This window comes from Mesoplodon mirus (genome assembly GCF_964341445.2).
Source record: "Mesoplodon mirus genome assembly, chromosome: 13".
Taxonomy (NCBI): Eukaryota; Metazoa; Chordata; class Mammalia; order Artiodactyla; family Ziphiidae; genus Mesoplodon; species Mesoplodon mirus.
Genome location: NC_138989.1, coordinates 66,496,204 through 66,508,596, shown reverse-complemented (window position 1 = coordinate 66,508,596; position 12,393 = coordinate 66,496,204). Strand labels below are relative to the sequence as shown.

The following is a 12,393-nucleotide window of genomic DNA, read 5'->3' as shown; positions in this document are numbered from 1 at the left end:
ACTCAGCGCCCAGCGCAGCCCACCCTGGCCCCCAGCAGGGGCTCTCTCGAGGGAAGCAGGTGCTTGATGCAGCAGCTTGAATTTTGAAAGAGGGAAGGATAAGGTCTCTTACCTAGCTCTCGTACTCCGTCCCTCCCTACCCCCCAACCCCCCGCGTCATATGTTTACTTTCTGTATTTGGAGAAACACCACTTTAGATCTTGAGGGTTTTCAGTCTTCCAAGACTGCTGAAAGAGGTCGTCCCCTTGCAATGCGGAGGGTGTGTCAAGGAAACGGTGCTGGGTCAGGCGGCAGGAAATCTGGGGTCTGGGCTGGCAGTGATGGAGCTGTACAGTCTTGGGCTAGTTCTACACGCCTAGGAAAATCGTCTGTGGAAGGAGTATTGGGCTGTGAGGGGTTGTGAGTGGTTATAGAGCCCTTTCTCTGCTGACTCAACCATAATAGAAGCGTCCCTGCAGGCCTGGGAATAGGAGGTTGGTTGCCTTTAAGGCAGGGGAGGTGGTAGGAGGCCAGGGGAATGCTGCGTGCTGCAGAGTTTGATAGGTCCTGCTCAGAACCCCAGACACTTGGTCCATGCACCTTTGTTTCTACACACTGGTTTCTACAGGCTAGAAAACCACGTGTAGGTAGGCAATTATAGAGGTGTTACTTGAGCCCCTGCTGGGTGCACAGCTCTGTGGAAAATACAGGGGTGAATACAGTGACCCTGGGAGGTTTACCCTTCTTTAGAAGTCTGATCCCTGCCTTCACGTTGCTTATCATCTAACTGCAGAAACAACTTGCTCATGCACAAAACCATCAAAGGTTAACACAGTAGATAATGATGTGCTATATTATCTGTGTTGGAACATTGTGGAAGAAATATCAGGGATAATGAAGGGTGCAGTTTTATTATGCTCCATAGTGCACATAGCAGTTGTCAATGCTCCCTCTTCTTTAGGTCCAGGAACTGTAGGATCTGGGTTTGGAAATCAGTAGAGTGGAGTCTTTTACAGTCTGTGCGGTTCAAGGTGATCATTATAGACAGACTGTGAGGGACAGAAATTGATGTACTTTGGGTTCTGTAGGCGAACACTGAGCTCAGGGGCTGGGCCATTGGTCAGGTGATATTACTTGTGTTGGGAACCAATAAGGATTTCTGTTCCACCAAATTACCACCAAACTGGAGAAGCAGGCCTATTGAATACTTTGTTTATAGAAGAATAAAGAGGAAAAGGAAGAGGTCAGAGCTCGTGTATCTCAGATGTCAGAGTGTGATAAGAAGTGTGGATGTTAGAGGTTGCAGAGTTGTGGTGGGAGAAGAATTAAAGCCACCAGAGATGAGACTTGGATGCTAAACAATTCCTCCAGGAGAAGGTGGTGAAAGATGAAATGTCTGAAGTAATGGAGAAGCAAAAGGAGCGGCTATTTGGTGAGTGCCTCCTAGGGACCCAGTTATTTACTTCTTGAAATAATTTTTTAGGAGGACATTTATTTTGCTCATTTTGACAGGTGAGAAAACTGAGACTTAAAAAGATTAAGTAACTTGCTCAAGATCACACAATTAGTAATCAATAGAGACCAGAATCAAACCTAGGCTGTAAGACATCATTCTTTAAGACATTAAACTGTAAACTGTAATAGTAGAAACTAATTTGAGATGTTGCAGTAACAAAAGCCTTCAGTGACCTTGAAAGTACAGAGTAGTTATTAAACCCTTTGTTCTGAATTTAGCATGGTTTAAGAGTTGCAGTGTCCTTTATGGTGGCCACTAGCCACAAATGGCTTTTGAGCACTTGAACTATGCGTAGAGTCACATATTGAAATGAGAATATTTTGGATATATTGGTTAAATAAAAATATATTATTAAAATTAATTTCCCCTGTTTCTTTTTACTTTTTAAAATACAGCTACTAGAAAATGTTATTAAATTACATATCTGGTTTATATTATATTTCTGTTAAACAGGACAGGTTTTGATTACATAATGCTAAGACTCTGCATGGATTGGCACCACCTTGTTAGAGAACTCCAGATCATACCTGTTCATCCAGAGATAAGGTCCTTCCTGACCACAAAGTCCTACACAGGATGCCCAAGCCTTAAAGGGCTTCCTAATCCCCAGCTACTGCTCAGGCTGTTTCTCACCACCCTCCACCCCCATCCCCCTCTTCAGTCAAAATGTACCTCAGAACCTGGTTCTTGCCCTGACAATCTGACAATTGATTCCTTGTGACCTTGGTGCTTGGTTCCTGTTCTCAGCCCATCTGTCTACTGGGAGCGTGAGTTCCTATGTATATCCTGCCCAGGGTGCAGTCTTGACCCAGCTCTGCTTTGTTGTCACTGAATCCGCATTCATAAAATGTTTTATGTATTAAAGAACAGTAGTTTGTTAACTAAATCTAGGCTCTAAATAATTTGAATATGAATTAGCTACTTCCCATGATGTAACCCTCAACATCGTCTTTTGTCTCCAACCTACCTCAGCTTTGTATTATCTTGTTCAGTTAATCTAGGTATATATATATATATACCCTGAGCCCTGAATCTTTTCATGAAGCTGTCTTCAAATGTTGATTTTCTTTCCCTAGGAGATTCCCTTACCAAGTCCCAGTGCCAGTATTCTGGTAATCCTGACAGTACTGTTCTAAGTGTAAATGATCAGATTGACTCTGCCACAGGAGTTAAAAGTTTTGTTACTGTGAATCAGCACACCAGAGTCTCACTACTCACCTAAGGATGATTTGATAAAACTGGCCGAAAATACAAAGCTCAAGACCATGGATTTCATGGTGGCCCAGGAGGAGCAGGAATAACATCAAGCCCACCCATAAACATTGTTTCATTCATTCATCTTTCCCATTCATATTGAGAACCTGATGCTGGTAGGCATGTTCATTGCTAGGAATACAGAAATGAAAAAGATATAGTCCATATGATTTTATTAAATGTGTCAATATGTATTCACAATGATGTATGCATTTCCAGCTTCCTGGTGGAAGTTTGTATAAAATGAACATATTTACAGAAATTCAATTTACCCCAAAATGTCAGGAGCACAGCTCTTAGATTAAACTTCTGGGCACAATAGAAATAGGAAAAAAGTTCTACCACTAGGGTTTTTTTTTTCCCCCTTTTCCTTCTTTCCCTCCCTCCCTTTCTATCTTCCTTACTTCCTTCTTAGTAAAGGGTTTTTCATTGTCACAACTCATTATATATTGATATATCCTTATACTTAGATAGTAGTCTCTTAATTGAAAGAATTTTTATGTTGGTAACTATGTTGTCCACCCCTGAGAAACAATGTGGGATAGTTGGTGGCAAGATCAAGGTCAGGAATTAGAAGACCTCTAATTCTTGTTCTATCCAGGCCTGCCCTAACTATTTAAAGCACTTTGAGCAAATAACTTATCTATTGTTAAGTTATAACTTATCTAGATAATCCAGAGATTATCTAGTCAATTATCTATTGACTAGATAATCTCTGGAGCCCTGTTCAAATTTTTAACTTTATAATTCCATGAACTTTTACTCAAATGGCATTTGAGAAATACTTGAGACTGATTTGATGACATCTTAGGTATAGGTTCAAAGAATCAAACAAATTACATCTTAGGTACCTAAGTTGTTTGCAGTTGTAGAAGGATGTATTAGTTTTATATACCAAGTTTTGATTAATATGAGTATTGGTGGAGGTCATGATTAATTGAAAATATGCAATTGATTTTGGGTCTGTCATAAGTGATAGTTGCTATTTGTTTTCAGAGAGCCAAGCCTCCCAAAGGCCAAGGGGCTGAGCATCATCTGGAAAGACTCCGACGCAGCCATCAGAAGCATCATGCTGTTTTGGCTTCCATTAAGTCAAACGAGCGGGATCGCTTGAAAGCTGAGTGGGACCAGCACAATGACCGCAAGTTTGTGGACAGTCTTGTGAAAGCAAGAGTCAAGGATGCCATGCAAGGGTTTATCATCAATACTGAAGAAAGACGAAATAAGTAAGGCTCATAAACCAGCTGATCCAGACTCTGAAACATTCCTAAAACCGCAGTTTGAGATTGATCAGTCAAAAATCAAGTGAATTTTTACAGTAAGGATCATGGCTGAACTATGCATATTCCTACCAAACCAATAGCTATTGCTTGTTTCTATTTTCACTTGTGATAACCTATGTTTGATAGAAAGCAAAAGAACATATTGTTTCAAATTTCTTTATTTTTAATTAAAATCTGCTCATTTTGCTTTTTTGTTGAAGATATACATTACGTATCTCATCTGTATGTGATCAGATAAAACATGGAATAGATTACTATCTTTATTGCTTTAAATGGCAACTAGTCTTATTTTATGGAATACTGTAATGATATTTCCTTCTTACAAAATTTATGACTGAACGTGTACTTCTGAAATCAGATTTAACAAAATAAAAATCAGTTAGTGAAATGGTACATGTGGCATGATAGTTTTAATTTCCTTTTCTGTTGTCATTTTGTTTTGTGAACTTAGGTTACGTGAACTTTTAGCATCAGAAGAAAATGAATATTTTATTGAAATGCAATTGAAAGAAGAAACAATTGAGGAGAAAAAAGATAGAATGAGAGATAAAATCAGATTATTAAGAGAGAAGAAAGAAAAAGAGAGACAGGATTTTGTGGCTGAAAAGCTAGACCAGCAATTCAGGTAATGATATCAGAAAAACACACACACAGAATCTGAAGTTGGTATATTAAAAATTATTTAGGAAAACTATCTAAAGTGTAGCCTTAAGAGGGTATACACAGTAGTTGTACCTTTAAGTCTTGTTAATTATATATACATCATTGCATAATGCAGATACTGAGGAGTTTTGTTTGTTTTGAGGTGAGAATGCATAAGATTCACTCTCTTAGCGTATTTCAAGTATATAATACAGTATTATTGCCTGTAGTCACCATACTGTACATTAGATCCCCAAAACTTATTCATTCATTTTATAACGGAAAATTTATATCCTTTGACCAATATGTTCAGATTTCTCCCACCCTATAACCCCTGAGAACCAGCTTTCTACTCTCTGTTTCTATATGTTCAACTTTTTTTTGTTAGATTCCACATTTAGTGAGATCATACAGTACTTGTCTTTGTCTGGCTTATTTCACTTAGTATTATATCCTCCAGGTTCATCCATGTTGTCTCAAATGGCAGAATTTTCTTTTTTTTTTTTTTTTTTTGCTACACGGGCCTCTCATTGTTGTGGCCTCTCCCGTTGCGGGGCACAGGCTCCGGACGCGCAGGCCCAGCAGCCACGGCTCACGGGCCCAGCCGCTCCACAGCATGTGGGATCTTCCCAGACCGGGGCACGAACCCGCGTCCCCTGCATCGACAGGCAGACTCCTAACCACTGCGCCACCAGGGAAGCCCAGAATTTTCTTTTTTATGCTGAATAATATTCCATTTCGTACTTTCTTTATCCATTCATATGTCAATGGACACTTAGTTTGTTTCCATATGGTAGTTCTGGTTTTAATTTTTTGAGGGATCTCCATACTGTTTTTCAGAACGGTGATACCAATTTATACTCCCACCAACAGTGTACAAAGGTGTCCTTTTCTCTACATCCTTGCTGACACTTTTCACCTCTTTTTTATAATGGCCATCTGAACAGGTGTGGGGTGATATCTCATTGTGGTTCTGATTTGCATTTTTCTGGTGATTAGTGATGTTTTCACATACTTGTTGGCTATTTGTATGTCTTCTTGGAAAAATGTCTATTCAGGACTTTGGCTCATTTTTTTTAGTCAGATTATTTGGTTTTTTTTTTTTTTGCTATTGAGTTAAATGAGTTTCTTATGTATTTTAGATATTAACCCTTTAACAGATATATGGTTTGAAAATATCCTCTCCCATTCTGTAGGTTGCCTTTTAATTTTGTTGATTGTTTCCATTGCTTTGCAGAAGCTTTTTAATTGGATATAGTCCTACTGGTTTATTTTTCATTTTGTTGCCTTTGCTTTTAGTGTCATATCCGAAAAATCTTTGTCAAGACCAGTGTCAAGGAGCTTTTTCCCTATGTTTTCTTCTATGTGTTTTACAGTTTCAGGTCTTATGTTTAAATTTTTAATCCATTTTGAGTTAATTTTTTTTTTTTTTTTTTTTTTTTTTGCGGTACGCGGGCCTCTCACTGTTGTGGCCTCTCCCATTGCGGAGCACAGGCTCTGGACGTACAGGCTCAGCAGCCATGGCTCACGGGCCTAGCCTCTCCGCGGCATGTGGGATCTTCCCAGACCGGGGCACGAACCCGTGTCCCCTGCATCGGCAGGCGGACTCTCAACCACTGCACCACCAGGGAAGCCCTTGAGTTAATTTTTTTGAATGGTGTCTATAGGGATGCAATTTCATTCTTTTGCATGTAGATATCCAGTTTTACCAAGACTGTTTATTGAAGAGACTATCCTTTCCTCATTGTGTGTTCTTGGTCTCCTTGTAAAAGATTGGTTGACCATATATGCCTGGATTTATTTCTGGGCCCTCTATTCTGTTCCACTGGTCTATGCATCTGTATTTATGCAGCTACCATACTGTTTTGATTAGGATAGCTTTGTAATATAGTTGGAAATCAAGTGTGTGATGCTTCCAGCTTTGTTCTTCTTTCTCAAGATTGCTTTGGCTATTCAGGGTCTTTTGTAATTCAGTCCGAATTTGGGGATTTTTCTTTTTCTGTTTCTGTGAAAATGCCATTGGAATTTGAATAAAGATTGCATTGAACCTGTAGATCACTTGGCATAGTATGGACTTTTAAAAAAAATTAATTAATTAATTAATTTAATTTTGTTTATTTATCTTTAGCTGCGTTGGGTCTTCGTTGCTGCGTGCGGGCTTTCTCTAGTTGCGGTGAGCGGGGGCTACTCTTCATTGTGGTGTGCAGGCTTCTCATTGTGGTGGCTTCTCTTGTTGCGGAGCATGGGCTCTAGGGTGGACGGGCTTCAGTAATTGTGGCTCACGGGCTTAGTTGCTCCACGGCATGTGGGATCTTCCCAGACCAGGGCTCGAACCCGTCTCCTGCATTGGCAGGTGGATTCTTAACCACTGTGCCACCAGGGAAGCCCCAGTATGGACATTTTTAAAATATTAATTCTTCCAACCCAAGGGTCAAAGGATATCTTTCCATTTATTTGAGTCTTCAGTTTCTTTCATCAGTGTCTTATAATTTTCAGTGTACGGATCTTTAACCTCCTTGGTTAAATTTATTCTTTCATATTTTATTGCTTTTGAAGCTATTGCAAAAGGGATTGTTTTCTTAATTTCTCTTTCAGGTAGTTCATTATTAGTGTAAAAAATGCAACTGATTTTGTTTGTTGATTTCAAATCCTATAGCTTTACTGAATTCGTTGATTAGTTCTAACAGTTTTTGATGGAATCTTTAGGGTTTTCTATATGCAAGATCATGTCATCTGCAAACAGATAATTTTACTTCTTCCTTTTCATTTTGGATGTCTTTTATTTCTTTTTCTTGCCTAATTGCTCTGGCTAGGATTTCCAGTACTGTGTTGAATACAAATGGCAAGAGTGGGCACCCTTGTCTTATCCCTGATTTTAGAGGAAAAGCCTTCAGTTTTCTATTTTTGAGCATGATGTTAGCTGTGCACTTGTTATACATGGCCTTTATTGTGTTGAGCTACATTCCTTCTATACATAATTTGTTGAGAGTTTCTTTTTATCGTGAATTTGTCAAACCTTTTTCTGTATTAAGATGATCATATAATTTTTATCCTTCATTCTGTTAATGTGGTATATCACATTTATTGATTTGCATATGTTGAACCATCCTTGCATCCCAAGGATAAATTCCTCTTGATCATGGTATCTGCTTCTTTTAATGTGCTGTTAAATTTGCCGTGCTAGTATTATATTGAGGATTTTTGCATCTGTGTTATTCAGGGATATTGGAAGCGTTTTCTCTTCTTCAATTTTTTTGGAGGATTTGAGAAAGATGGGTATTAATTCTTCTTTAAATATTTGGTAGAACTCACCAGTGAAAGCATCTGGTCCTGGACTTTTCTTTATTGGTAGATTTTTGATTACTGATTCAATCTCCTTACTCATTATTGGTCTTTTCAGATTTTCTATTTCGTCATGATTTAGCCTTGGTAGTTTATATGTGTCTAGGAATTTATCCATTTTTTAGATTATCTAATTTGTTTGCATATAATTGTTCATAACAGTCTCTCATGATCCCTTGTATTACTGCAGTATCAGTTGTAATGTTTCCTCTTTCATTTCTGATTTTATTTATTCAAACCTTCTCTCTTTTTTCCTTAGCTAGTCCAGCTAAATGTTGTCAATTTTGTTTATCTTTTCAAAAAACCAGCTTTAGTTTCATTGATATGTTTTATCATTTTTCTAGTCTCTATTTCATTTATTTCTGCCCTCATCTTTGTTATTTTCTTCCTTCTGCTTACTTTGGGCTTAGTTTGTTCTTTTTATAGTTCCTTGAGGTTTAAAGTCAGGTTGTTTATTTGAGATCTTTCTTTTCTCTTAATATAGGTGTTTATTGCTATAAACTTCCCTCTTAAAGCTGCTTTTGTTGCATCCCATAAGTTTGGGTATGTTGTATTTCTGTTTTCATTTAAGATATTTTTTGATTTCCGTTTTCATTTCTTCTTTGACCCATTGGTTATTCAGGAGTGTGTTGTTTAATTTCCACTATTTGTTGATTTTCCAGCTTTCTTCTGGTGTTTGGTTTCTAGTTTTATGCCGTTGTGGTCAGAAAAGATACTTATATGATTTTAATCTTTTTAAATCTGTTAAGACCTTTTTGTGACCTAGCATGTGATCTGTCCTGGAGAATGTTCCATGTGTACTTGAGGAGATCGTGTATTCTGCTGCTATTAGATGGAATGTTCTGTGTATGTCTGTTAGGTGCATTTGATCTAAAGTATGGTTCAATCCAGTGTTTCCTTACTGATTTTCTGTCTGGATGATCTATGCACTGTTGAAAGTGGAGTATTGAAGTTCCCTACTATTACTGCACTGCTGTCTGTTTCTACTTTGATATCTGTTAATATTTGCTTAACATATTTGAGTGCTCTCATGTTGGGTGCATATATAGCTGACCCCTTGAACAACACAGATATGAACTGTGCAGGTCCACTTAAATGTAGTTTTTTCAATAAATGCAGTACTACATGATCTGGGATTAGTTGAATTCGCAGATGTGGAACCAGGGATGTGGAGAGCTGACTACAGGACTTGAGCATCTGTGGGTTTTGGTATCTGTAGCAGGTCCTCAAACAAATCCCCTGCGGATACCAAGGGATGAATCTATATTTATAATTGTTATATCCTCTTGATGAATTGACCCTTTTATCATTATATAATGACTTTCTTTCTCTCTTATTACAGCTTTTGAGTTAAAGTGTATTTTGTCTAACATAAGTGTAGCTACCTCTGCTCTCTTTTGGTTTCTACTTGCATGAAATATCTTTTTCGATCCCTTCACCTTAAAGATATGTGTATCCTTAAAGCTGAAGCAAGTCTCTTGGAAGCAGCATATTGTTGGATCTTGTTTTTTTATCCATTCGGACATGCTGACTAGATAATTTCAAATTGCCTGGCTTTGAGTTCTCAGGTTTCATCCTCTGTTTTGTTTGTTCACGCCTGATGTTGATGCTGTCTCTTGGATTTTTCATTTCATTCATTGTATTCTTCAGCTCTGGAACTTCTGTTTGGTTCTTTTTGATGATTCTATCTCTGTTGAATTTCTCATTTTGTTCCTGTGTTGTTTTCCTGATTTTGTTGCATTGTCTATCTGTGTTCTCTTGTAGCTTGCCAGCCTTCCTTAAAACAATTGTTTGGAATTCTTCATCAGGTAACTTGTAGAACTTTATTTCTTTAGGATTGGTTATTAGAAAATCATCATGTTCCTTTGTTGGTGTATGTTTCCTTGATTTTTCATATGCTTCGAAGTCTTGTGTTGCTGTCTTTGCATTTAAAGAAGTATTTACCTCCTCCAGTTTTTACTAGCTGGCCTCAGGAAAGAAATACTGTCACCAATCAGCCCAGCTAGGGATTCTGAGACCTTTCTCAGACCTTTTCTATAGATGCACCTGCTCCACACTTCTTGTTCTCTCGAGTGTATGTAAAACATAGCCTCACATCCTGTCTTTGGCAGGATCTGGATTCTCCCTACTGGCTGCTAGAGGAGAAGATGCTGTAAGGGGCAAAGGGGACACTGGGAAGTGAATTTCAATGGACCATTAATATATTTTCCACTCTCTAGTAAATGTTTTTTGACACAGTAATAAAAATGAGGTTTCATAAGTGGTTTGTGCTCTTAAAATGCATATTAATTTGGTAACAATTTTTACAGATTTCATAGAGATCTTATATAACTAAGTATACAACTTCAAGTTGTATAACTTGCTAGTTAGAATTTTTGAAGAAACAGTTATATCCTGCAACAATATACACTAGCCCCCCTTATCCATCCCCAGTAAATGTCTGAAACCGGGGCGAGTACCAAATTCTGTATATACTATGTTTTTTCCAGTACATACAGACCTGTGATAAAGTTTAATTTATAAATTAGACACAGTCAGAGATTAACAACAATAATGAAATGGAACAGTTGTAACAATATACTGTAATAAAATTCGTGAATGTGGTCTATCTCTCTGTCTCAAAATATCTTATTGTACTGTACTCACCCTTCTTGTGATGATGTGAGATGATAAAATGTCTATGTGATAAGTAAGATGAAGTGAAGTGAATGATGTAGACGTTGTGATGTAGCATTAGGCTACTGGCCTTCTGACCACACGTCAGAAGCAGGATCACCTGCTTCGAGTGATCTTGGATCATTGATCAATGACGATGTTGATGGTTGATGTCAGGAGCAGAAAATGTTGACGGTTGGAGATCCCAAGTGGGTGCCAAATTTCATTACGCTACTTAGAACAGAGTACAATTGAAAAACTTATGAATTGTTTATTTCTGGAGTTTTCCATTTAATGTTTTCAGACCACAGTTGATTGTGTGTAATAGAAACTGTAGAAAGTGAAATGGTGGATAAGGGAGACTACCATAATTCATTTGAAATCCAACTGTTTTCAGTGTTTTTAATGTAATACCACCAACTCTTTAATACAGAACAGCAAATATAGTTTTAATTCATTATAAGGGTGAAGGGGCGGTGTTAAATTTTGATCAAGGATGCTAAATCAGGCCCCATTACTGAAAATATAATTGAGGCTTTAATGTATACATAAAGTGAGATGAAATTTTTCCTCTTCCTCTCCTTTCCCCTCCTCTTCCTTTTAGTATTCCATTGTGTGAATATACCACAGTTTATTCATCTTCCAGGTTATAGGCATTTCAGTCACTTCCAGTTTATTCTTTTTTTTTCCAGCCAACAATTATTTATTGAACACCTACTGTGTGCTGGGCACTGGGGATACAACAGGGCATAATAAGCTAGACAGCATTACCGGCTCCTGGGGCAAACAGTCAGTCTAAGGGGGAAGCCAAGCTTAAGGTCAGCCAACGGCAGCACAGAATGCTAAAGGCCCAGATGGGGGCACACAGGGTACTGTGGGTACCAGGCAAGGACAAGGCAGGGAAGACTTCCCAGGGGAGGTGACACCTCAGCTCAGCCCTGAGGGATAAGTAGAAATTAGGTAGGAAAAAGAAGAAACAAGGGAAGGTAATTCCAAGTAGAGAAATGAGTTTGGAAAGATCTAGAAGGGAAAGAAAGTTTATATTTCAGGAAATATAAGAAGGTGGGTATGCTGGAGTACATTCTCATTTAAAGGAGAATGGGGGAGAGGCAAGAAATGAGTCTAGAGCGAGCAGGGCCAGAACATGACCTTGGTACATCGGATCTCCTATTTGGTCTCATTTCTTCATTCATAAGACCTTGAGCTGGCCAGAGCTAAGTGAGAACACAGAAGAGAAGAAAGTCTTTGGAAGCTGCAATACTCTAGACAGATGGACACTGTCCTAACTTGGAAAACGATCATGATAATTAAAGACTCATGGCTACATTGGGCATAGAATCGATAAGCTGTGAGATTGGATGTGAGGGGTTCACAGGCAGGAAGGAAGCAAGAACAACATGCTGGTTTCTAACTTGTAGGCTTGGGTGGCTGGTGGTGCCATGTGGCGGGGGGCAGGGTGTGTGTGGCAAGTTTGTGGGGCGATGATGTTCATGGACAGTGGAGCCTCTGGGACATCCCAGTGGCGATGTACAATGGACAATCACATGAACAGGCCTGGAGTCTAAGACAGAGGTCCAGGCCAGAGACAGATTTGCGGCCAACAGCATGCAGAGGTGGTTGAAAGCCCAGGAAACTGAAACTGCCCCGGGGGAGGGTGTACAGAGGGAAAAGCTGTAGAAGGATATGCCCAAGGAGCCCTGGGACCTCCCCCCCGCACTGTAC

At 38.8% G+C, this 12,393-nt stretch overlaps 1 protein-coding gene across 2 annotated transcripts in view; it reads left to right on the top strand.

Moving 5' to 3' along the window:
• Positions 1-12,393, top strand: part of CFAP53 (cilia and flagella associated protein 53) — a 76,362-nt gene that overhangs the window by 486 nt on the left and 63,483 nt on the right. Inside the window, exons 1-3 of one of the 2 annotated variants that reach the window (XM_082640988.1) lie at positions 76-1,411; positions 3,746-3,975; positions 4,484-4,657. In XM_082640988.1, coding sequence (XP_082497114.1) covers positions 3,935-3,975; positions 4,484-4,657 — 215 coding nt within the window. In that variant the 5' untranslated portion in view covers positions 76-1,411; positions 3,746-3,934. Of the gene's footprint in view, positions 1-75; positions 1,412-3,745; positions 3,976-4,483; positions 4,658-12,393 lie in introns of those variants that run through there. The other variant, XM_082640987.1, reaches the window with a different exon arrangement.